The following is a 27,292-nucleotide window of genomic DNA, read 5'->3' as shown; positions in this document are numbered from 1 at the left end:
CCTCTGTTGTACAAATTTCTTTCTCTTGAAGTCAGCACCCCCACTCCCCACCCTCTTTCTTTTCCTTCCTGCCTGTCCTTGGTCTCTCTTTTAATCCAGTTTTCTATGCTTTCTTCTTCTTAGGGGCAGGAATTTGGTAGAGCATATCAAATGGGAGATGTAGCCAATGACAACCTGGAACAACAAGGATGCCATCCTTTTTATGAATCGGTCATCACTAATCCCTTTGTCACTGAGGTAAGGACAGTTTGCTTAAGAAGACAGATTTAACTGCCATGAACAAGGAAAAACTAAAATTTTCTTGAAGTAAATCTTGGGCATGGCTCTTACCATGTTGGTCATTGGTTATGGGATTTGTTCCATATACATCATGATACTTGACTATGAAAATCCACCAAAGTGTTATATAAAACAATGTGCTTTAGTGAGAAATAGTTATCCAGCTCACCAGAAGCCCTAAAATCCTGCAGTCATGTTTTCTAAGTGACACTTTTGCTTTTGTATCATCTGAAGTGACCCATGCCACCTATCAGCAGGTTCCTGTGGAAAGTTTCGCTGAAGTGTTGCTGAGAACTGGGAAGTTGGCAGAGGCTAGAACAGAAGTGTTTCCAACCACGGAAGGTAAGGCAGCCTGTGATTCAGCAGGGCACTGGTCCTATTATAAGAGCCACAACTCTCTGAATGGATGGGCAGTTTGGAAAGAAAAAATAATTTTCAGTAATTTTGAATTGCTCAATGGTATCTATCCCTTTGTTGAAAGTATTTATTGAGTTCTTACTGTTTTCTGGATACACATTTAGAAGTTTGAGTATCTTACAATTCCAGTCTTTAAGATGCTAACATTGATGGTGAATGGCACACTCTGTTCAGTGTTTATTTGTGTCCATTGGATGTAGAGCTAGTGCTCACCTACAGAGTTTTCTGCATAGTGACATATTTCCTGTAGAATGTTTTGGAAAAGAAAGACATATGCAAGTTTACTAAAGACAGCTTGTTTGTCTTTTTTTCTTTTCTCACTTCTTTTAGTTTGATGTTTCTAAGCACTTTAAAAAGATAGTCTTTAAAGTGTGTGTGTGTGCCATGTGATTCCTGAGAATACTGCGGCCATGAGGCTTGTGGGCATGTGTTGAGCGATTGTGCCTTTCCCTGGTGTTTATTCAGTAACGTCTCCCTGTTCTCCTGCCCTTTGTGATCGGTGTTTGTCAAGGTTCGGAGCTCCAGCCATCTAATTTATTCCAGGCAATCAGTGAGAAGTAGAGGATGGGAGGAGGGCAAAGCTTCCTGGGCATCTTCACTGGGCTTTCACTAGCGTAAGGCTCGGCACCTGTCACTGTCACTGTCACTGCCCAGCAACTCTGCTCCAGGCTGCTGGAGCACTTGGCTGTGTGCAGCAAAACTTGGGGAAAGTGTACTGAGAACTTTTTCTCTTAATCCAGATACAGTATAGAAATTTATTTTCTTTATTGTTGGCTTGTATTGGTAAGCTAAAATCAGATCGCACATCTCTGTGTGGGACCCAAGTCTTCTGTTTCTGTTCATTTGAATGAAGGTACAGGCAGGGCAGTAATGGTGTGAGAGTGTGCTGGGGAAGGTCTTTGTGATTCCACATTCAGCATCTCAAGTGGACTCTCGCTGCAAGCTGTAGGCAATTGTCCCATTTCTCTCTGTATAATAGTTTTATAGCATCATATAATGACCAGAAATCCTGGGGAACTGAAGAATGATGGAGACTAATTTATTTAAATTTAAAATTATGATAGGAGTGCTATTCTTGATGGTTTTTGATGTAGATTATAGCATATATTATACTTTCCCAGATGACTTGAATTTTTACATTCTTTTAATAAAGTTGATGAAAAAGTTTTTATGGAAATCAACTGGAAGAAAATTAATCATTATTTATTTAGCTGAATGAATGATTTAATGGCTAATGATTTCCAAATCAATAATAAGGGTGACTTTGCTCTGAGCATTTAGTTCTGGAACGGAATTCACCTGGAGTGTTTTCTAGAGGATTGGTATAGATTATCTGATTTTGGATGTTTCCAAGGTTTGTAGACTAGCAATGCAAATTAAACTCATACATTTCTTTCTTTCTAAAATACATATATTTGAAATTTGATGTTAAGTTCCTGTGATTGATTTTTTTCAGCTAGTATGGAAAGTTTTGATGCCAAGGTTGGTATAAGGCATGATGTCCTTTCATTGGTTTACTTTAATGCCTTGCGTGTTAAGAGAGGCCCTGGGCTAGGGTGGGAGAGATTAATGAGTGTGATCCTATGTGGAAGGAAAGTGTTATGTGAAGTACTAGCTGGGCTTGTGATAGGGCTGTCCCTGGACACATCTGAGGTTGTGAGTCTGGCTGGCTGAACCTGGATAACTGTTGTAGAAGGAAGCTTCTGTGGGTAATAGGTGATTAACAGTGAGATTAAACATTGAGCATACTTATTTGTACAGGAAGACATTTAGCAATGTAAGTCTTCTAAGGTGGATTGAGGGAAATAGACCAGTGTCTATTGACCTCAAGATTGTGGGGGGTGTTTTCCACAGGATAAATTGCAAACTGGGACTAAGGTAAAGACATGACATCCAACTTTACCCACAACCCAGGGAAGAAGAGGCAGAGGATAGGACCATTTGGGGAACAGGTTGTAGGAAAATTCATGCTGTTGAAGCCCATAGACAGAATCATCTGCTGTGTACAGTGCCATAGTGAGAGAAGAAGAGATGAAAAAAGTAAAGGAAAAGGAAGAAAACTGGGTTTCAAAGCTTGTGGTTTCACATCAGTTGGAGCACAGGGATGCAGGACTCAAGGAATGGACATGAAGGCAGTGAATACCATGCACTGGACCACGCATTTAAGATGAGCAGTGAAAAGGAGGGAACACTGTTATGTGTTAGAAATGCTAATTGCCAAGGAAGAATATTTTCCTCCAGACACCCATGGCTTGTGTGTTGGCAGCAGGCACATAGGAAAGGACGGACATACTAGGACTCTGAAGTTTCCTTTGCAGATGAATGGAAACCACTGCCATCTTCCACAGAGAAGATATGGGGTGGCTGATGTGACTATTGTTGAGTGCTGCATGGAGTGGTAGGCAACAGCAAATACAGCCTTGGGCCAACAGTGGTGGCTGTCTGAATGTCCAGTTCCTTGTCAGTGAAATTGGTCTCCTTTCTTAAATGTAATTACTAACTCATTGAGAATTATCATTTATATAAAGTGGAAGGAATTGCCTCTTTTATTCAGCATTTCTAGCCAGTCACAGATAGAAAAGCTGACTTCTGAGAGCTCTGCCTGCTCTGTATTGTTCCTGACTTGCTTCACTTGCTCTTCACTCAAGAGGCCAAAATGTTCAGACCCCAAATCCAGGATGCCCTGAAAACCACTAGGGCTGTTTCTAACTTGTTTGACATCTAAGCCTGAATTGAGAGGACACAAGGCTATTACTGTCTGCTTATCCCCTGTAGGAGACTTTGAAATGCTTTGCAGTACATTCATTAATGACTGGCTACTGGCTGCTCACAGAATGTGCTGGTAAAGCTGCCCTATACAACAGAGCCTCCTAGAACAGTCTCTGTGCTGAAACTCAAATCAGGAGTACCTAGTCATTTTTGTGAGGCTGTTTAATACTGGAGATGGCACCTTTCCTCCTCTTTCATTTGTCTGAATTTTACTATATATATATATATATATATATATTCTCCTAGATTTTACCCTCCTTATTATTGTAAACTACACCTGGGATTTCAGGTTTCCTTAGGTTTGCAGACACATAGGTATGAAAATAATTGTCATCAAGGGAAGTGGTCAATATAGATCCCTAAAACGAGTGTAAAAGCATCTGGTGGGCAGCAGTGGCTGGATGGTCAGGGGAAGCATGAATAAAGGTCTTTACTGATGTCATAAGAGGGGAGGGGGCATGGACAAAGTTACCTTTGGGTAGAGTGGATATCCCAAGGCTTGTGGATTTAGACTTTAGTTGTCTAGTACCAGGCCCAGGAATGATTTAAGAGAAATAATTGTCAGACAGTATAAAACAACCAAGTCAGAGAAATTGGTGCAGAGTTTGGACTCTAGGTTAATTTTGCTTGTCAAATCTAGGCTCACAGACTGTTCACCATGTCCAGCATCAGCTAGCTATGGGAGGACAGCTCCTCTAGGATTAACAAGGACTCCATAATGTCAAAGCATTGTAAAGACAGAAAACAGAGAATGTAATGGGCATAGCTGTGCATCTGTGTGGGTGTTGTTGTATTGGAGCAAGCATTTGTGTCCACATTGATGGCTTTCACTGCAAGTATAATGAGTGAGATTTTTGTCAGTACTTATAGTGCATGAAAATTGTCTATTTCCTATTCTACTGGGTTTTTTTTATATAAACTATGTATGTATATTACTAAGTTCAGAGATATTAGTAACAGTTGGGACTGGTAGCTGGGTCAAAGTATAGCTCTTTTTAGGATAAACTTTCTGGAATTTCTGATGCAGATGAAGACTTTCCCTTTGGGACTGTCTACTGGAGGCTGTTTATTGTAACTGCCATCATTCCTCTTCTGTTGCCTTGTTTGTTTGCTTTGGAGTATCTTCCACATTGTAAGCATATGCCCGGGAACATCCCCTGTGGAAGCATACTTTAATCCCATGATGATGCTTTGGTTTTTAGAAACCGTGAGATGCACAGTAAATCAAGGAAAAGTTGAGTTGCTGTTCCAATAAAGATGTGATGAGAAGATTGTCAATAATGGGACTTAATTTCCCAGGTGGGACTGAGCTTGGCTCCAGCCACAGCTCTGGGAAGCAGGGTCCTGTGCTAGTTGGATCAAAGCCACAACATGTGAGGTAGACACTCCTGAGGGATCCCTGGGAAGAGATGAGTGGTTCAGGTAAAGGAGTAAGATAATCTGAAGAATACTGGAGTAGAAGTGGAAATAAACAAGGTCAGGTTTCAATTAAAGGTGGCATTTGAAAAACCTTCAAGAAATAAAATTAATAGGGACGAATACTCAGTATGTGAAACACTGGAATTCCTTTAAAATAAGGTTTCCAGAGAAGAGCCTGTGCTATAGTTCATCATTAAGCTTGAAGTCTTCAGGAACACAGTCATCATCTTGGGCTTCTGTCTTGCTCCTATAATTGTTGGTAAAAATGTGATTTAGGCTTTACATTGTACTTGAAAATTGTCTAGAGACTCTCTCATACTAACCCATTCATTCCCGAATGACAAGGATTTTGCTGCGTATTTTAGAGAATATCTGCTTAGAGAAGGTTTCTCTAAATGCAGAGTGAGGAGATGAGTTTGGAAGTGGGTTTTGAAAGGAATATCTTTTGATTAAAACTGTCCTTAGAATTTTATGATTTCTTTGGAGGCTGGATTGTAGTTGATTTGGTTCCTAAGGCTTGGAGAACACATTGGGGATACATCTTTTCTTTACTAAAATGGAGCACTTTGAAAAGAAGCAGAGCAGAGAAAGTACAGCTATTTTCTCTTTGAGTCACCACAGGAAAATTTGAATTCTAGGGCAACCTTTGGCACTTGCAGGTTGTTCCTCATTCTTTCCATCATCAGCTAAGCTCAGATTATACTAATAACTTAAACATTTGTCCAAGTAAGGCAAGATTCTTGTTGGAGTCCTGCAATGTATTTCCAGAATCAAATTCCATTCACTTTGATTTATTCATATAGTATTCTCTTTCATTTTAGTATTTTTTTTTAAATCCTTAAGTATTTTCAAGCAAACACACATGTGTGCACACACAGCCAATCCAGTGAGCCTCTATTCAGTTACGGCAGCTCTTGTACATGAAACCTTCATGTTTTGTACTTTCACTTTAGAATATTTGTATGCACTTGCCCACTTCAAGAAGTGAAAATTATAAGTTAGTGTTAGCTAAAAGTAGCTGTATATCTTTCTTTATAACTCATATTCATTGTCCGTATTCTGTCCATCTCCATCCCCTAATATTAGGCTGTCTTGGTCTTTTTCTTTCTATGATACAGTACCCACATATACATTTGTTCACATATGTACATATTTTATTGTCTAGATTTCACAAGTGAAGGACAGCATGCAGATTTTTTTTTCTAAGATTATGTGACCTTGCTTAATGTTATACATTCTAAGTCCATTTTTCTGTATATTTTTTGATTTTACTGATGGAATGCTATTCAGCTGTACATTTGTTCATATATGTGTTCATATATTTGGTGCACACACACACACACACACACACACACACACAGAGTATACATGATTGCAAGGAGTTTGACTAAGGTCACAAATAAGAATTGATTGGCAATGTACTGTTCTCTCTCTCTCTCTCTCTCTCTCTCTCTCTCTCTCTCTCTCTCCTCTTTGTCTCTCTTCTCTCCTCCCTCTGTCTCCCTCCCTCTCCCTCTCCCTCTCCCTCTCCCCCCCCCTCCCTCTCTCAGGTTTTTGAGATAGGGTTTCTCTGTGAAACAGTCCTGGCTGTCCTGGAAGTCACACTGTAGACTAGGTTTACCTTGAACTCACACAAATTCATTTGCCTGCCTCCCAAGTGCTGGGATTAAAGGCGTGTGCCACCACCACCTGGCAATGCACTGTTCTCTTAAAGTTATGGCAGTGGAAGTTTGTTGTTTGTAATAATTTTTGCAAAAAACCTATTAATGGTTAGATAATTTCAGCACATGAATAAAGCAAATGACTTGTTTTCTTTTTGTGGACACTGAACAGGATGGTTTTTCTTAGAACAAAACGATGGAGATTTTGTTCATAATACAGGCATTTTTCCTAAATTATGAAGCTACTTTTTTTATTTTTTAATTTTCTTTTATTTTGGTTTTGAGTCTAGCCTTTAACAGCTGAGCCATCTCTTCAGCCCTAAATTTTATTTTATGTGTGTGGGTGTTTTGCATGATTGCATGTATGTCTGTGTACTGTCTATGTCTAGTGCTCACAAAGGCCAGAGGATGGCCTTGGATCCCCAGGGACTGGCGTTATGGGTAATTGTGAGTACCATGTAGGTTGTGGGAATTGAGCCTGGGTTCTAGGGAAGAGCAGCCAGTGTTCTTAACTAGTGAGGCATCTCTGTAGCCCTTTATGAAGCTGTCCTATTGTTCTGGTCTTAGGATAGTCATGTAATCATTTCTAGTTAGCTATTCTTGATACAAATGATTTTGCAGCAAGTCCCTACTCTTTGAAACCGCTGAGTTCTGAAGAGCCATCATGGATGTGTTTATGCTTGAACTTTGCAAGAACTGCTCTGATAGGATTACCTCCAGGGTTAGTAACACACACTGCAGAATTTCCCAGTTACAGAAAGATTAACGTAGTTAATCTATTTAACATAGTTTGATGTTAAGTCAGTACCAAGTACATTTTCGTGAGCAGTTAAAGCTTCTTAAACTGTTTGTCCATTAAAGCTATACAAGGCTAAGCATGACATTTCTGACTAAGTGCTATTTTCTTCTATTCTCAAAAGATATCATACATATATATAATAACCTTATTTTTCACCATTTTCTTCTCCAGTTTTACACATAGGCCCCCACTTCCAGTTCCATGCCCCCCCCTTCTTTGTATTCCACTAAATCCATTTAGTGTTCTCTGGTGGCTGCATTCTCAAACAAGAGTGATTCTCCCTCTGCAGCAGAAGGCAGTGTTTCACAGAGCTCCTCCCATCTCCTTTCTGCCTCCTCTTCCTATGTGGTCCCTGCACCTCGCAGGTAGGGGTGAGGGTGGTTATAGGTGTTTCATTTTGGGCTGAGCACTCATCTCCCATTCTCCACACTGTAACCGGTTGTGCATCTGTCCACTGATGTCAGTTTCTCTGACCAAGGCAGAGAGAGCAGGTCAGGTCCATGTGTCAAACATGCATACTTAGTAGGAGTTTCACAGCATGGATCTTTACAAAAATAACAATAGCAAGTTCCATCCCAAGTAACAATTGTTTTTATCCCCTCTACCTTTAGTTCTTTTGCAACTAGCAAGTGATGCGTTGGCAAATGACATGACATTGGCTTTGGCTTATCTCCTTGCCTTACCACAGGTAAGCTTACCATGCCAACTAAGAACTCAGGTAAACGGAAGCCTGTCCTGAGAGTCAGTGTTAGTGAAAGTATATATTGCATGTGTCCTCTTCTGACAAAACCTTGGTACCAGGGCCCAGAGAGTATCCAGAGACCAAACTGTATACTGCTAACTTTAATGTTCAGTTCACATTTCAATATATTTTTATATAGTAATGTCTACTTTATTTCTGAACTTTCATACTGCATATTATGAGGGGTGCAAGTTGATGTGATAGGAAGTTTGTATCATAATCCCAGGGTAATCATTGTGTGATGATTTCTGAGTTGATTCTTTGTTGCTTCTTCCTAGGTGTTAGATGCTAACAAGTGTTTTGAGAAGCAGGCTCACTCGGCATTGTCTCTCCAGCTGGCAGCATACTACTACAGCCTACAGATCTATGCCCGGTTGGCTCCATGTTTCAGGGACAGTTGCCACCCTCTTTACAGGGTGAGTCCTTATGTTTTCTACTCTACTAGTGAGTTGAATTACAGCTATTCTGAATAGTCAAAATAAGCCTTTTTCCTTGTCTTCCTTGGCTTCCCACAGACATCCCTGGCCTTTTTTGGGAGGCATACCTGCTTCCCAGGTAGTGTGACAAGGTGGTTATCTAATACCAATGGGGAACCCTGATTCTCTCATTTTCTTTTCAGAGATGATTTACTAAGCTCTTAGGGGACAACAAAAGGCAGAATTTTTGTTTTTTGCTTCCCATTTCCAAAGGAGGCTGGCTTTCTAAATTCACATAGTAGAGGTCTTTTCCTGTTTCATTTCCCATTCTTGGGATAAATCACTGACAAACATTGCTTACAGGATAGAGGGTTTATCTTTAGTTCACAGATCAAGGTGTACACCATCATGATAGAAGTATCGAGGCAGCAGGAATCTGAAACAGCTGCTCATATCCCATTTGTAGTCTCTGTGTACATGCTGTTTAGTTCCCTCTGTTTGCAAGTTTAGGATCACAGCCTGGGGAAATGGTTCCATCTGTAGGGATGGATCTTCTCATCTCAGGTGACACAGTCAAGGTAATCCCCCTTAGAGATGTGCAGAGGCCTATATTCCCAGTGATTCTGGATTCTGTGGATGTTAGCTGGTGGTCACTGTCACAGGTAATGGTGTGATTCCATGAATGATACTGCTCCTTTCTTTGTGATCCCAAGATCAGAAGGCAGAAATTTATGGATCTACATTTGTCACTATCTTCAGATGTTCCTTTATTGCTAAGTTCTGAGTGACAGCATTAGCTACCCTCATGTTGTAGACCAAAAAGTGTGGCATTCACTACTGGGAAATCTCCCAAGTTTACTTCTGTGAGGCACATGTAATGATCAGCATTGGGAAGTAGTCTATTATTTGATTTGGATTTTTAAAAGGAAACTTCAATGCCTAAAGTAAATAGATCAGACTTTTGCACTGTGCACAGATCTAATGTCCATATTCTACTGAAGCAAGATTTCACCTCCTTTGGCCAAGGCAGATGCTGAAGAAATAATTTCACAGGTGTGTCAAAAGTTTAGCTGTCATAACCATTCTAAACAAATTAGACCTGAAAGCATGTGACAAACACTCTACTTGTGACAACATTTGCTCTCATCTTTCAGTTTTCATTTAAAATGAGAGTGGGTGTACCAGCTTATTATAGCACAGGGCTATCTTCCTAGCACTTGGCCACTGTTGGGTGACCATTGTTCCCAGGTCAGTTTTAATACCTTAGTGTCCGGGTAAGCAAGCACTGTGTTCTTATGCCCACTAAGCATTTATATGGGTACTTCTTTTTTTCTTAATTGTCACTGCTATTTTTTTTTTTTTACAGCTTTAACGGCAAATCAAACATAAAATTACTCTAGTAATTTTGTTTTGTTTTAAAGTCTCAGATACTTTTATATGAATCAAGAAATGTCATCCAGGATAGCAATGGTAAAGCTTGTTCAAGTCCTGGGTTCAGTGTTCAACACTATAAACAAATTAAAATAATTGCGTATCAATGGGTCATGGTATAGACTGGGAGAATGAGGTAGTTATATGTAAAGAGTATAATGGTCTTCATGGGACAAAACCCCACAAGTTTGAAATTTGGCTTGCAGCCAGTGACACTGGTTCTGAAGGCTATGGAATCTTTGTAACTGACCACGTAGCATTCAAGGCTGGTCAAGGCTTTTGGTCCAAGTTCCATATTTTCTGATCTTTCAAGATGGGAACAAACCACACTACAACTCATCACCTCCATGCACTTAGCAGTTCTAGCTGGCATGCTTCCCCTTCTGAGGTGAGGCGGATCCTTTGAAATTATATGCCAAGTTTCTTTAGTGAGGTATTGCATTGATGTGTAAACTCCATGGCCAAGGCAACTCACAAAAGAAAGCATTTAATTGGGCTTCTGGTTCCAGAGGACTGTAATGCTGATGGCAGAGTGAAGGAATGGAGGCAGGGACAGCTGAGAGCTCACATTTCAAACTGCAAGTCAAAGACACTGAGAATGGTGTGAGTCTTTAGAAAGCTCAAGGCCCACCCTCATGGCCACACCTCCACCCACATGGCCCTCCTACTCCCTCCCAAATAGTTCCACCAATTGGCAACCAACTATCCAAACTTATGAATCTCTGGGGGCCATTCTCATTTAAGCCCGCACAAATGTTTTATCGTAGTAATTAAATAGGAACTGAGTAGGGATTTGTGGTGAGTTTATTTTGTGCTTATTTTCATTAGTATTTTATTATACACAAAGGAACAAGTACTTTGCTTCAAGACACCAATTTGTTAAAGTACAGTGAAGCTTTACCTTGCCAAATGCATTGTACCTTGTTGTAAACATGAATAAGCTGAGATCAAAGCATGTTTGACTATGTTCTCTGGATATGATTGACATGCAGTGCAGGTGCTACAAAGGTGGTCCTCTCTCCCACTTCAGTCTGTCATTGTGTTCATTAGCTTTTGGTCATGACCACAGTCACCCAAGAGAAACAATTTTAAAAGAAGACAGACTTCTGCTCTTGCTGTTTGTAATTTCCAAGGGTTGAGTTCGTATTCGATGACCCAATTGCTGGAAAGAGGCATTACACATGCTGATGGTAGGGACCCTTGACAGAGGCTGCAGAGAGAGGAGGGAGAATATTATGGGTTTCACCTGCTCCCTTTTATTCCATCTTTTCTCCTAGTCTATGGGATTCAAGTCATTTCTTACCACATCTGAGATCCCAGCTCTCCATCCCTGACCCCAAAGAGGTCACATTTACTGTATAATGTGGAGGACATCCAGTCCAGCACCAAGAATCTCTCTCCACTGTCTTAATAGTTCTAACATGATTTGAGGCTCCATGTGTCTTCCTGGGGCTCAAGGCAACTCTTAGCTGCTGGTCCTGACGAAAACAAAAAAAGCAGGGTACCCCCTTGCCCTGTTCAGTTGCACAAGAGTAAATTCTTCTGTTCCCAGTGTGAATGGGAAAGGGGAAACTGTTCTATACAAGCCCATTCCAGAAGCTTCATAGTTATAGGGAAGCTGAGTCACAGCCACAGCCTCACTGTGCTGGTACTGTCTCTGTGTCAATTGCTGTGAATAACCTGACACAAACAACTTGGGGATGTAGAGTTGATGTTTTAGATCTTAGTCCATGGTTTCTTGATTCCATTATTTGGGGTATGGGACAATCAGGTTATCAAGGCAGCAGAAGTGTATGGAAAGAGGCTGGTCATCTTTGGGTAGTAGGGAAGTAGAGAAGTACTCATGCTACAGGATTTCCTCTTTCCCTCTCTTTATTCAACTTACAGTTCTAACCTTTGAGACAGTACCAACCACATTCAGGGTAGGCCCTTCAGTTAATGCCTACTGGAAACACAGATATGCTCAGAGTTTACCAATCTGAAAATTTAAGCTTCCACATTTAATCAAGATGATAATCAAAATGAACCTTCCCAACCATCTACATACCAACATCCTACATCCTACCACATGATTACATTGCTGTATTTTCCTTGAATCCAAAAGATCTAAAAGCCTTCAGCACATTCATCACTAACTGTACCTACAGCACCTCTTACTCTGTACAAGGAAGATGCCCAACCTCATTGGGCTACAATTGTTCTTCCCATCTGTTGAAGAGAGATGTACAAAGGAGGCCTAGGGATTAAGAGCATATACTGCTTTTGCAGAGGACCTGGATTTGGTTCCCAGCTCCAGTATCAGGTAGCTAATAACCACCTGTAACTCCAGCTCTAGGGAATCCAATGCCTTCTTCTGGCATCTGTAGGCCCCTGTACTCATTTGCATATCCCTGTATGCAGATATCCATATATACATAATGAAAATAAGTCATTAAAAAGGGAGAAGAGATAGTATGCTGTATGAGCTGCTCATAGGAACTGTGTGAAGGACTATGAAACATCATTCTCGAGACTGGGTACAGCATCTATAGCCATTACTTCTCATCAGCAGTTGTGGTGATCTCTTTTGAGCACAAATAAAGCCTTTCTGGGGTTTGAAGAGTGGAGCTTGCCACTAGCTAACCATAGAGGACTGTACAGACAGACAAGAAGTGAGGTAGCTGGGCAGAAACAGGATCTTCTGTGCTGGGACACTTAGGAGGTGAGGTGTGCTGTGGCTTGCTCCTTCTCTCTGATCTCTCAGCATTTCCCTGTGTATCAGACTCTGGCTTTTTATTGTCTAAACCAATGAAGAACTCTGTTTACAAGCAGTAGTTACCTGCACTGTTGTACACACAAGACTAGCTCTGTCAACAATCAGTCAGAAAATGGGGAGAGGATCATGTGGCCCTTACCTTTTACCTCTGAATGATTGTTTTATGAGTAGACTCTGGAAGAGAGTCACTGTCTTTAGTTGTGTATGTGCTCCTCCATGCTTTAACCAGTAACTATAAATCCACTGTCATACATATGACATTGGTTAACTTTGGGTCACAAAACAAAACTCAATACATGTAAGAGAAATTTGTGGGGAGGGGATAGTGTTGACACAGTTGGTAGGAGGTAAGAGTGGTCAATATGCAAAGCACATGTATGAAATTGTAAAAGTATTAAAATAAAACTTTTTAAAAAGATAGTTACATGATGTGAGGATCAGAGTAATGACTACTACAGACAAGAGAACAAAAGACAGATTCAGCATATACTCCAAGGGACAATTTTGAGAAAGCCAGAAACCTTGCAACAGAGCTACACCCTGGCCAGTTTCACATTGAAAATAATTTCTAAAGAATTCTTTAGAGGAAAATTCTGGTTAGAATTATCTTTGCTGTGTTTCCTCTGTACTAAAAGCTCAAAGTTATAAGTGTGCACAAAGTTCCTGGAAGGGTTACTAAGCATGCAGCAACTTTTCCAGCTGGCTCTTAATCTGTCCTTCATCATTGCTTGCCATCTTGCTGCAGCAACTTCCCAGTCTGTGCAGGCATTGCTCACATACATGTGTGCCTATTCGTGGTGTGCACACTCCGTCTTTTAGATTTGTGCAGACATTGCTCACACACTTAACCTGGGTGTGCATATTCATGCTGTGCACATTCATGTTTTAGAGATTTTATGCTTGTTAGATAATGAGGTATTTGAAGGCAAGGCACATTATGTTTATTAGCTTTCCCAGTGCTTAGAGCAGGCCCTGGAATGTGAAGGGCTAATAATAAATATTTCTTGGGAAGATGGCTGAAGACTCTTAATTCTGTAGTATAGCTTTTCAATGACCATCTCACATGCGAGTACTTTGTGCCAGGCAGTCTTCCCACACTTAGGAATTGCATTTTCCTGGAGAGACACGTCTGTATTAGTTATCTTTTGCTGTGTCAATAAGACACTACAACCTAAAGCTACTTATGAAGGAGTTTATTTTGGCTTAGGATTCTAGAGAGTGTCTGTAATGGCAGGGGAGGCATGGCAGCAAGAGGCATGAGCAGGGAGCTGAGAGATCACATCTTCCACATGAATACAAAACAGAGAGAGAATGAGAGATAAAGTGAGGCCATAAACTCAAAGCTGGACCCAGTGCTTTCTCCAACAAGGTTGTCTGTAAGAAGTATGGTTTTTCTGCCCGTCGCCTGGTCTTGTCCCGCCGCGCAAGCCCCAATTAACACACAGAGACTCTGTATTTGATACAATGCTGTTGGCCCAGTTACTTGTTTCTAGCTCTGTCTTAAGTATTAACCCATTTCTGTTGATCTATGTATTTCTCTTACCAGGGAGCCGGTCGGCATACTGCTTTCTCCAGACTCTCCATCTTGGCTCTCCTCCCTACTTCCTCTTTCCTCCTTGTCTCCTAGTCCCTCCTATCTTCTTTTCCTATTGGCCAACAGTGCTTTATTATTAACCAGTATGAGAAACACATATACATAATGGCATCTCCCATCAGTTGTCCCTCCTAAATGTTCCATAACCTCCTCAAACAGTGCCACCATCAGAGGGCTAAGTGTTCAAATGCATGTGCTTATGGGGATACACTTCTCATTCAGACTTCCCTGTAATATCATGAGAAAATTAAAGATAAGTATTGGGAAGTAGAAAGGTATATATCTATGAATGCTTGTGTGTGCATGAATATGTGTGTGTGTGTGTGTGTGTGTGTGTGTGTGTGTGTGTGTAGTGTGTACTACTGAGAAAGGTCAGAAAAGGTGTCAGTTAATAAAGCTTATCCTTGAGTAAAGACAAAACCGTTAGTATCACTGTGCAGCTACCTATAGGAAGAGCATTCTGGGAAGGAAACAGCAATACCAAAGTCACGGATGTGTCATTGTTCAGTCATACATCCTGTGGTATTCTATCACAAGGTAAAGGTCTGTGTCCAGCCCTTCCTTGCTGGCTAAGGGGGAGTCAGGAAGGGTTGTACCAGCAGTCAGCTGAGCGACCTATTCATTGGAGCTGCCAGTGCATAGTGGAAATATAATGTGAACCATGCAGCCTCTTGTCTGCTCTAAAATGCCTTCACACCTGTCTTCCATTAGGCCCCATGAGCAGCTCCATCGTGAAGGGGACAGCTGTGCAGAAAACGACTCAAAGGGCTGTGGTGACTTGCTCAAGGTTACTCCAATAGAAAGCAACATCCTGTCATGGCTTTCTCTGCTCATTACTTGGGCATGCTACCACTCTGACTTTTTTGCAGAAAGAAAGAGTGTCACTTTTTTTGGATTTTAGTGACCTTTCTGGCATACAAGTCTAATGGAAATTCCCAGCAGGACGGTCTCCTGTGCTACTGTGTCTTTAATATGAAATCACATCTCCTGTATATGACAGATAAACTCCAGTGTGCTGGCTCTTTCTTATCCCACAGGCCCAGTTCCAGACACCGCCTCTTTAGAGATTGTAGTCTAGCTGTTCTGAAGTTAATTCCTCAGAACTTAAGATCCTGCACGTGCATCTGTGGTTGTGTGGATATGATCCTTTCTGCTTATCTATCTGCTCCCTACTATGGACAAATGAATCTGAGACAAGGCACCTTCTGGGAATGCCCTTCCTGCCTCCTCCACAGACATGGTCCTCTTTCTGCCATCTCTTTATTCCTTGCATGTGTACTCAGGGTAAAAGACTCCTTTAGGTTATTATAGGTGATGCCCATGTTTCTCCTCTCAATTCAGTGTATTTGAGGTCCAAAAATCCCAGTTCTTCCTGTATCCTCAGGATCTCATTGTCTATGCGTACTCAGTGACTGTTAATTGGCATATGAATGACTTCAGAACTCTTGTCCACTACTGTGCAATGAGACATTTGGACACTAGGAGTATTAGATTTGCAAATGGAAGGCCTGACCTGCTTGGACTGTAGAAGGGAGAGGCAGTTGGGGGATCTGGATGCATGGAACACAGGAGTGTTCCTCAGCCTAATGACTCATTCTGTGACTCTCTTCAGCATGTTCCTCTGCATCAAACAACACTGAGTTTGGTATGAAATGTGACAGACTCCTGATGACTCCTCCTGAAAAGTGAAGTCAAAATGGTTTCAATCTGTTATCTCCATGTAACAATGCAATACCCTTTGATGCTTGGCTTTCCCTCACATGTCAGCGTAGCCGGTTCTGGATCCAGTCCTTTCACATTTCTCCACTGCCTCTGGCTAGGTGTGTGGGGACACTGCCTTAGGTAGACTGATAGGACTCTGCCCATGCGTTATGAAGGACAGTGTTATCCTGAGCCAGCTATCAGGGCCTGGAATTCACCAGGCTTTTTAGGTGACATTTGGAGCAGACTCACTCACCAATAGTTCTCTTCAGTTTTATACAATTGATAAATGAGTAGTAGAAAATTACTGCCTTTTCTAACATTTGTTCTAATTTGATCTTGTTTTTAATGTTTAATACATGATCCACATGTGGTCGAAATGTGCAGGTAGGGAAGATGGTATTCAATAAATTCTGTTTCTATTTCATGCCTGTCCAGCAGAAGTTCACAAATATCTGTGTTTAGAAAAGTGGATTTCAGATAGATTGTGTTATGCCTTGCTTTCCACTCACATCTGACTTTGTGGTTGTTGGGTATGTGTTTGAAAATATTGTTTTGCTGTAGCACTAAAACTAAAAAGACCCAGACACTGATATTGGGGTTCAAGATTCAAGTTGAAGATCAGAGAAGCAAAGCAGCCAAGCCAGTAGATCTTACCTTTACCCAGCTGAAATAGCAATCCTGTCTTGAATCCTCAGAGGCAAAAGCTCCAACTTCCTGTCCCTCCTGCCTTATGTTCCTTTCTCTACCCAGCCATATCACTCCTGTCTCCATCTCCCTAGAGTTGGGATTAAAGGCTTTGATCACAAGGATCAAAGGTGTAAGCTCTGTTACTATTCACTCTTGTGTAGGCTGCACATGAAGTGCTTGAATCTAAAACAGTTATTGTTGGAGAAGGAAATACTGGCTGGGAAATAGATCAGATGCTTCCCACAGTGGGTTATACACACAGCTGTCCTTGGAGTAAGGACTCATGACTGGTCTCATTTATGTGTAGTGGGGAGTGTGTATGCACTGACTTTAAAGCTCTAAGAGTATATCTTTCCTGAATACCAAATATAAAAGGTATTGACTTGGGAGTCAGGCCCTTGCACCCCTGGCTACCAGCTTAGCAGCCTTGTAAGAATTCTTAGTTCTCTGCCCATCTTGATACAGAAATGGTCTTAAAAGACACCTGTCTTCCAGGTTCTTCTATTAGCTGATACTTAGCAAGGTGTATGAAATCTTGGTCTTCCATCCTGAACACTTCAATATTAGAGTTCTGTTCTTAACATATCCTAGGTAAAGTGAATACATTTGATGTACAAAATTTTGAAATAAAAATTGTTCACACAGGCCTGGTTTCTTGGTAAAGGAGAAGAGATTAAGTTGTTTAAACAGCGTGGGACTCTATGAGCTGTAATTTTGGTCTTAAAATATGTTGTTTTTTTTTTTTTTTTTTTTTTTTTTTTTTTTTTTTACAAAGAAATCAGTTTTGAAAACTTAGCAGAGGCATGCAGGAGAGATGTAGAAGCTCATTTCCACACCTGGAGGGATTTGCAAGGATTTATTTTATTTTAGAGATTGAATTTGTGTGTACTCATAGGGTTTAATCTTAGGTAGGTGAAGCTCTCCCTGTCCCCTTGTAGAAATTGAGCACCAGGGCAATTGAGAGGAGATCAGTTCCTCCCTCCATCATGTTCCTAGGATTTATAGCATCTGGTTCTGCACTGACAGTATTCAGATTCCTCCTGGGAGCTTCTTATGTGTACCTCTAGGCAATTCCTAATTTTTAATACCTTGAAAGTTAGCAATGGGTGTAGCTTGTTTTTATAAAACAGTAGAGAAAAAGGAGTGCTTTATTAGGGAAGCCTCTGGTTGCCATAAATGATGGTCAAAACAGAGACCAACAACTGTCCCAAGTGCAGAGATTGAGATTGTGGAAGGATCAGCCCCCAAAGAATCATGTATTCCATACCCTGTCCTCCATAGGCTTGGAGATCAGTGGGAGAGAGGGTGGGGACTATGTAAGAGCTCAGTCAGTGAAGAACTATAAGGACTATAGAACTCACCATGGTGCTGGCAGCATGCACCTGACCTGGAAGCCCAAACCAGACCTGTTTCACTATATAGAAGGGAGTGGCCATGAGGTTCCATCCCTAGCAAGGAGGTATTGGCAGTGGTTAGCGGCTGGGAAAGAAAGGTCCATTTTCTGTAAGAGTGTAGCACTTGATAAGTCAGCAAAGCTCTAGCAGAAGATCATATATTCATGACTATTTGAGCAGCACAGATTAGTGTAGACAGCATGCAAAGTTGAATAGGAATAGAAGGGGGTGAGATTTGGAAAGACTTGGGGAAGGGAAGGTAAAGAGGATTGAAACATGTATAAAATTCTCAAAGAACTAATAAAATTTAAAAATACCTAATTTGGGCTTTCCAACATGCTGAAGAGGGTGTTGACTGACAGTCTTTCTTCATGAACAAATGGAGGTAATGAGCTCTGAATTATCCCTCTATCAGGTGGGGAATAAACATACAGACTGGACTACTGACTTCAAACATTTTACCATGCACCTTATTTTTGTAGAAGATTCTGTTGTGTTCTGGAAAAGATGGATCTATGACATGCTCATGGTCTTTCTTCTCCAAACGCAATGATGTAATGAGAGAAGGGAAGCATAAATTATGTAGCACCAGGGCAATTACTGTAAGGTTTTAAAAACATTTTACATTCCTTTTTTTGTTTGTTTGTTTGTTTTGAGCCCACACTTCATACCATGCTTGGTTTGTTTATTTCCTCTTAGGCTTCTCGCAGCCATGAAAGCTGTGGTATCATTTCTTCTAGTTTACGGGCAGTTCAATGAAAGTCAGAATGAACTGTCATGAGGTCATCCAGCTGCTAGCTTCTAAACACCTGCTTATGATGCCATGTAATTTTATTGATTATCAGGTAAAGGAGATTAATAAGTCCTATTGCCTTATGTGAACATGAAGGTTGTATGTGTCCTTGAAACTTCTTGCAGGATGCAAATTACAGCCTGTATAAATAATGTAATATTCACGATGGTTACTTCTGTGTGCTTCCATTTTGGAATTTAGTTCATCACATGGCCTTTGGTTGGCTTTCTGTCATGAAATGTATTAGAGCAAAGAGAATGTAATGGTGATGTTAAATGATACTGCGACATTAGAACAAGCATGCCGCTTTCTCTGCTGAGAGTGTACACATCAGGCAGGAAGGTGCAGAGGGACTGTGTGGCCCACAAGTATCACCGAAAAATAACTGCACAGGTAGCTTTATCCATGGCAGATGGTTCAGAGTTATATGCAAAACAGTCCACAGGTAGAAAGGAGATGAAACATTAACCATGGGGACAGTGAGAGAGAGCGGAGGCATGTTTCCAGATATAGCATTTGTCTATAGTTTATGTTAATTTTCTTGTGACTGTGACAGAACACCTTGCAGGAGTCACTTGAAGGTGGGGAGGTTCCATTTCTGTGGGAAAAACAGAGGGGCAAGTAGTCTTACTGCAGCCACAGTCGGGATGCAAAAGAGGAATGTTGGCACTTGGCTCGTTTCCTTCATATATTCAGTTTGGGACTCCTAATCCATGGAATGGTGCTGTCCACATTTAGGGTAGGTCCTCATACCTTAGTTAATGAACTCAGTCTAGAAACTTCTTCACAGACTTGCCTAGAGGTATCTCAGGATCCTGTAAAGTTGACAGTATGAACCATCATACAGCTGATTCCCAGACAACTCTGTAATTGCAGCAAGAATTGATTTATTCCTTACTTATAGTCTTTGACACTAGAGTATGCATAGCTAACCTTTGCTGGAATATATCTTCATATTTCTTGGGGCTTTTCTGATGCTAGTAGTAACTATTCCAAGAAGATTGTGCTGACATATTCCATCTCCCTGTAGCACCCCAAGCTCATTGTGTTTACTCATGCCTGCTTCCTTGTCTCTCTTAGTAGGTTGTATCCCTAGAGTAGCAGGGCACATTCTCATAGTACATTTCTTGGTACATAAGGGTACAATCCCCACCCCCATTTCTTAAAAGATCATAGAAACAATGGTTTTTAATTCTAGGTAAATTGTGAAGGCCACTGATTTTTTGTTTTTAAACATTGGAGATATTTGAGATTATTTCTTAAGCAATTTAAGTGGCCACAAAGCAATTTATATGACCATGGTGTAACTAACCAAGGAATGTTCAGCAAAAGTATCATTGGCATTGAATACTTTCAGTTGAAAACCTAAGGCTCAAATGATGGTGGAGATAAGAGTTAAGGAATAGTGCAGGGCCATTGTATCTCTTTTAAACAATGTATTTTGCATGAATTAAAAATTGATTCTATGGCACCCTGTGGTAGAATTTAGTGTCCTTTTTTCTTTTCTTTCTTGTTTTTTTTTTTTTTTTTTTTTTTTTTGGTCCGTTTGTTTGAGATTATGACCTAATATAGAGAGGGACTAAGAAAAAAATGAAATACAGTTAGGTTCATTTTTATTTAAGTCCACCTCTTGGAATTCTATTTCTCTAATTGGTTTTTATCTATGCCTCCAGACTGTTCCATAATAGGATGAATAGAGAGACTGTCAGGCCAGGTTTGGTTGAAGAGATTCAACATTGACAAATCTCCTCTGTAGCTCAGAATAATGGGTTTTCCTGTTTAAAATGCTGACAGCTTACCATCATTAAGAATGGGGTTCTGAGAGCCAAAGAGAGTGTGTGGGTTTTTTTTCCTCCTTAACTTATTTTAAAATATGTAGTATGTCTCCTAAAAATCAGGATGGAGTGAGTTAGTGCCATTACAGTGTGATATTATTTGTATTTGTAGAATCATAGGTGAGCCTATTTTGCTTTAATGACTCTCAGACTAAATCACTAATTCCCTGCCCTGTCATCTGTTGGATTCCTTATTTTGTTCTTTTTGACTAATTTTATTGCTTTTTGAGATGCTGCCAAGACCATAGGTCTCATATCCTTTTGAACCCCAAACCAAGCAGAGTCAATAGTCAAAACCATTGATTTTTACATACTTTTCTTGTATATATAGAAGTGCCTTTGACTTTTGCAAGTGTGAGTCAGTAAAGTTTTGTTTTCTTTACCTGTTTCCTGAAGAAAACATTCTCCTTTTCTGTCTACCTCTTATAGTGAGGTTATTGAACTGGACCTTTCTTACTGAGAGTGTTATGGTGGACCACAAGAATGTACCCAGAGGCAATGGGAGGATGAGAATGTCTTCCCAGGTTGAATTATTAAAAATTATCAGAAGATTAGGACAAAAGTATGATATAGCTTTATGGTAGTTGAAAAGCTGAAAATATTAATTTTTAAGTTATTTAGAAAGTTTTTAAGATGGAAAAGTAGGATCAAAACAGGAGTTCAGAAAACCTCTGTAGGCTCAGTTCTGTGAGGTGCATAAAGTGCCACCTGTGCAGGTAGCTTTTAGGTAACTGTAGTTAAATTCACCCAGCAGTGTGAAGTGCCATACAGATCTCCAGGAGCTGTGTTCTACTCTTTTTAAATACATGTTCATATGTATATACTGAGTATAAAATACATTTTTCTATAACTTTCACAGGTTGATCCCAAAGAGTTAATCAAGATGGTTACCAGTCATGTGGCTCAACATGAGCATGATGCCTGGCCGGAGGACCTGGTGTCCCTGATCAAGCAGCTGCACTACTACAATGAGCGTCTCCTGGATTTCACCCAGGCTCAGCTCCTCCAAAGCCTGCGGAAGGGTGTGGACGTGCAGCGGTTTACTGCTGATGACCAGTACAAAAGAGAAACCATCCTGGGACTTGCAGAGTAAGGGCTTATTTTGTCTCCTGATGGGTGGATTGAAAATGAAGAAGAAGGAATTGAATTAATAGATCAGCATGCATAGCTGTTACCACAGACCCTGTCTCCAGCTTTCCCAGGCCCTTGAGGAACAGATAGTAGGTAGACTATCTAAGTTGTCTCAAGGTAGAGAAGTCTGTCATAAGTAGACACAGACTTAAGAGCCTGTAAATTTAGGTAGCAGCACTTAGCTGTGTTGTGGTTTCCTGAATTATGTCTGTTCTAGGGACCTGGGTAATGGCTTGGCTGAGAAGGGTTGTGACCATGATGGAATTTTAAAAGTAAACTATCCGCTTGTTCTTGGTTGAAAATCTCCCTTCTCAAATAAATAGAATTGATACTCTTTAGTGTGCTCATAGAAAATGGGCCCCAAAGGAAGTGGCACTATTAGGAGGTGTGGTCTTGTTGGAGTAAGTGTGATCTTCTTAGAGGAAGTGTGTCACTGTGGAGGCAGGCGTTGAGGTCTCATGTACTCAAGTCACACCAGGGTCTCATCACTTTCTAATGCCTACACATCAAGATGTAGGACACTTAGCTGTTTCTCCAGCACCACGTCTGCTTACAGACCACCATGTTGTACCATAATGATAATGAATTAAACCTCTGAAACTATAAGCTACCCCAATTAATTGTTTTCCTTTATAAGAGTTTCTGTGGTCATGGTGTCTCTTCATAGTAATAGAAACCCCAACTAAGACAGATACAGTTGCCTTCATTTCAGAAAATTAGTGTTGTGGGTACAGGTGCCTATATCCTGGTTTCTATAAAAACAAGCCATTATTTAGCTCAGTCTCCTCACTGAGTAGGGGAAAGCTGCCATTTGCCTTTGTGAGTGAAGAGCAGGTTCTCTGTGAGAAGGTGGCACAAGAGTGGTTCTCTAGGAATGGAGGAAAGGAATTCATTCCTTGTGTTTTCCTGTTGATATGCTGTATCTCAGCAGTTTAGATCAAGTGTCAAGTAGAAGATGGTCACCAAATGGTTAACAGTAGGAATTGATTTTTAACACCTCCACACCACCACTGAGTACTCACCGTGGACTACACACAGAAGTTCTCCATCCCTGTAATATCAAAGTATTCTGTGCATTTATTAAATGACAAAAATGCTGCTTAGGGATAGTTGGTGGCTCAAGTTTGCATGGTTGATAAAAAACCATAAGTTTGATTTTAATCTGGGCCTGTCACATTTTAAAGATGTCACATCTCTACCATGTTGTTATGCTTTCTTGTACATTGTTTCCATTTGTAAGGAAGCACTTGTGGCCTATGCAGGTAAGTATTGTAATCTTGAAATGTTGAACTGTGTGTACACTTGTAAGCAGATGTTTCTGTCCCACCAGCAACTCCCAAATAAACACATTGAGACTTAATATTACTTACAAATGCTCAGCCAATAGCCCAGGATTATTATTGACTAGCTCTTACATTTTAAGTTAACCCATATTCCTTCTTTATGGTCTGCCATGTTACAGTACCTTTATTAGCATGGCACGTTCATCTCCTATTCCCTGTGCATCTGGTTGATGTCTCCTGACTCTGCCTTTCTCTTTCCTACCATCCTTAGTTTGGCCTCTTGCCTGTACTTCTACCAGGCTACTAGCCAATCAACATTTTATTAAACCAATTCAAGTGACATCTTTACAGTGTACAAAAGAATTGTTTCACAGCATACACTGATTGCATAGTTACTCAAGTCTCCTGAGAAATTACTTTGAAATACCAAAAATGATTTTGATTGTGGTAATGGTATGTTATTACTCAATATTATCCTTAAAATCCTTATGAAAGTGTTGCCATTTTTGGTAACTATATTAGCCTGGACCTCTTCATTCCTGGAGGCATCTCGATTCTCTGTGAGGTCTGAGGTCTGGATTTAACCTCTTGCAGGGTGCTGGGAGTTGAAGGAAAGGTAGTACAGAAAGCCAGTGCCAATCTCAATTGTTGTTTCTCCTGAAAGGTCAGCTTCAGAGTCATTTAATGTCTGATTTAAGGCACCTTAAGATGGTACAAAGCCTAGTTTCTTTGCTTCTGGAAGAAGAATCTGAGAAACAGGGTTTTAAGGAGTTGTTGAAGGTCACACAGCCAGGACTTGAGCCTAGGTGTCCTAGTCTAGACCCAGTGTGCTTTTCCTTTGGTCATTTGTAATCCTCACTGTCATGTTGATGGTTTCTTAGGAGAGGGTGATTATGCACAATACAGTACTGGGAATTACGGAGTGCCTTAGATTATTAGTTACATTTTGCTGGAGATTTTGTCTAAGTATGCAGCTAGCATATGCTATTTGAAGTGTGTCCTCAAGGATAAATATATGCTTTTGATAAATATATAATAGATTCTTCTATATTCCACTGCTTAGAAAAATACACCGAAGTCTTGGATGGCTTGTTAAAAATGCCTCATCATTTTAGTGGGTTTGAGCTTTGCAATTTCTAATTCGGTGGAGATTCCAATGTCTAGGGCAGTATTGAGAAACAGTTTCTCTGGATGTTGGCCACTCTGTCTCCCCTTACATACTGTGTGGGCATACTTTTTCACGCCCCTTGACCTTTGTAAGCCAATATTTACTGCTTATGTCTTATATTGTCTGCATGTCTTTGTGAAGGCAGGTAACTTTGAATAGGGCATAACATAATTTCACTCCTTCTCATCCTCATGCAGTGATAAAGATACAGTGCAGGTCTGGAGTGCTAGCTCATCTGGTAAAGTGCTTGCCTTGTAAGCTCGAGACATATGTAAAGAGCCAGATATGGTGACATTTTCTTACAATCCCAGTGGTGGTGCAAAGGGAGGTAAAGATAGACCACAAATCCCAACTCATTTGTAACAATTAAAATGCTTCCTCACATGGTCACCTGGCTCCTGGGATCAGAATTACCCTTAATAAGGAGTCACTGGCAAACAGGTCCTTGCTAACCTGCCTTGCAGCCCAGTGAGTGCAAGAAGTCCTTTTACAGCATTCTTAGTAACTGTGAACACAAACCTACACGGTCCTTCCTGACATGGCTGTGTGTCCTGAAGAGAATTTCCTTTGCTGATTAGGGTCATTTGTTTCTTCTCTTTCCCTCCCCTGTGCTTGGTGGACACTCCTGAAGGACCCTTGAGGAAAATGTCTACAGCATTGCTCTTTCTCTGGCACAGCGATACAGTATCTCACAGTGGGAAGTCTTCATGACCCATTTGGAGTTCTTGTTCAGCGATAGTGGGTAAGTACAGTTGACATGCACATTGATGTTCATGCCTATCTCTTTGCTCTAGGTAAAACAGTGCAATTTCATTGTTCCTCTTAGTTATAGACTAGGATGTCTTGGCACAGTTTGCCTTTTATAGTAGCCCATCAGTATTAGCTTTTCAGCAGGGCTCTGAGTTAGATACCTTACTGTGCAGTGAATATATTCATTGAGAATCTCTTGGCAGTGATTTAGTAGTGGGGGACAAGGGTGGGTGTCCGGGCAGCTTGGAGTCTGCAATGGAAATTAGATGACCCTTTGAATAATGACTTAAGCAAATATGAAAATAAAACTTGTATGCTGTGTGTGCAAAGTCCAATTAGGGAAGTACAATAATAAGGGAAGGCTTTCCTGAGAGTGAAACATTTAAGCTGTGCTATGGTTTGGGTATGGTTTGTATAGCTCCCAAGTGTTTTACTTGTTGAAGTTTAATCCCAGTGGAGGACAGGAAAGGATTAGTAATCCTGCTGTAGTGTTTAGATCAGCCTTGGGGAGGCGATTGGGATTGCTTAAGGTCATCACAGTAGAGTGTCCCCATTCAGTATGGTGACTATATAAATAGAGACAAGAGGGTATAGATGTATATGTGCTACCTATTTTTGCTTCACCCTGCAATGCTCTGTGCAGACTTAGGACCCTGCTCACTTGACTTGAGCTTGTAGATCTGTAAGCTGAATAAGTCTTTGTATTATGAAGCAGTCTGCTCTGGGTATTTTGTTATGGCAACTCAAAATGGACTATTGTCAGCTGTGATCTCAATGTTGAGTTGGGCTTAACTATACTAGAAAGGGAAGGGAGCCATTTTGGGTGTTGATGATTTAGTAGGCACAGAAGGCCTTAGATTAGGAGCATGATGAGTCAGAGGGGCAGGCAGAGAAGCAGGTGATTGAGCAATGCATGGGGGGTGAGATGTAGCAACTAGAACTTGCTGTGCTTATGATTTGGCATCTTGAAATTATATTAATCACTGAAATAATTAACATTTTACATTTTAAGTATTTATAAAATTCTACTGTATTGATGTTTTTATAGATGGTAAATGCTGTCCTAAGTGCACAACCTTTTCAGGCCCTAGAAAGGGCCTGAAGAACCACAGAATACTTAAGCATTTGAGTGAAATAAAAGGTGAAAAGAGAATGACCAAATTTTCACTTTAATAAGATCTCTTTGTTTAGTATGTGGAAGAGAGATAGTATGGTGAGGTATGAGCTGTTGTAGGAATAGCATGCAGGACATGTAACCCCAGCTTGGAGTAGGGCTTTGAAAATATAGGAGAATCAAGAATAAGTTCTAGAAACACCTGACAAAAAATCAAATAGTGTGCTTCACATATGGTAAGCAAGGGTGAACTAAACAAGAACAGTAAGTGGAAGATGCCTGGGTCCATGTATGGCAGCACCCCTGAGAGAGTCAGGGATCTCCACTAAGGTCAGGCAGATTGGAGGAGTGACAGATACCTGAAGAAGACATGGCAGGTGGCAGTTGCCACAGGGAGAGCTGGATATTGAGAGAATGAGCACAGGACTGACCTGAGAGGTCTGAGCACGTAGATAACCTCTGTGCTGTGCTCTCGATAGGGACTCTAGGAGGAAAGAAAGGAGGCCCGAGACAGTGTCTTGGCTAGTTTCATTTCAACTTAATACCAGCTTCAGTTTTCTGAAAGAAGGAATCCCCAATTGAGAAAATGTCTCTGTAAGGTCTGTTTGCAAGGCATTTTCTAAAGAAGAGATTGATGGGGGAGAGCTCAGGCTGTCGTTGTTGGTATCATCCCTGGGCTGGTGGTCCTGGGTTCTATAAGAAAGCAGGCTGAACAAGCCCTGGGAGCAAGCCAGTAAGCAGAACTTCTTCACGGCCTCTGCATCAGCTCCTGCCTCCAGGTTCCTGCCCTGCTTGAGTTCCTGCCCTTATTACTTTTGACGATGAACTGTTATATGGAACTATGAGCATAACAAGCCCTTTCCTTTTCAAGGTTCCTTTGGTCATAGTTTTTCATCATAGCAATAGAAACCTAAGTAAAACAGATGGATGTTGAGGGCCTTCCACATGCCGTGGTAGAGAGTTAGCATCTACAAAGGGTACAAAGAAAAGGTGGAAAGAGACATGAAAACGGGGTCTCACTGTCAGTATCAGGAAGCCATGTCTAAAATGTTCCAAGAATGGGAGGAGAGTTGAGAGGGTCAAATACTAAAAAAGGGACAAAAGGCCTCTATGACCCAAGCATGTTTAATTTCTATTCATCATTGAATTGT

General features: G+C 40.8%; 1 protein-coding gene across 1 annotated transcript in view; it reads left to right on the top strand.

Moving 5' to 3' along the window:
- The window catches only part of Nbas (NBAS subunit of NRZ tethering complex), a 261,552-nt gene that overhangs the window by 146,612 nt on the left and 87,648 nt on the right, over positions 1-27,292 (top strand). The window contains exons 37-42 of the mRNA XM_051181643.1: positions 124-237; positions 534-621; positions 7,956-8,032; positions 8,365-8,502; positions 21,555-21,784; positions 24,909-25,019. Coding sequence (XP_051037600.1) covers positions 124-237; positions 534-621; positions 7,956-8,032; positions 8,365-8,502; positions 21,555-21,784; positions 24,909-25,019 — 758 coding nt within the window. The remainder of the gene's footprint in view (positions 1-123; positions 238-533; positions 622-7,955; positions 8,033-8,364; positions 8,503-21,554; positions 21,785-24,908; positions 25,020-27,292) is intronic.

Source organism: Phodopus roborovskii, unplaced genomic scaffold (assembly GCF_943737965.1).
Source record: "Phodopus roborovskii unplaced genomic scaffold, PHOROB, whole genome shotgun sequence".
In the NCBI taxonomy this organism is placed as follows: domain Eukaryota; kingdom Metazoa; phylum Chordata; class Mammalia; order Rodentia; family Cricetidae; genus Phodopus; species Phodopus roborovskii.
The sequence above is the reverse complement of the archived record's forward strand: the minus strand, read 5'-3'. Positions and strand labels throughout refer to the sequence as shown.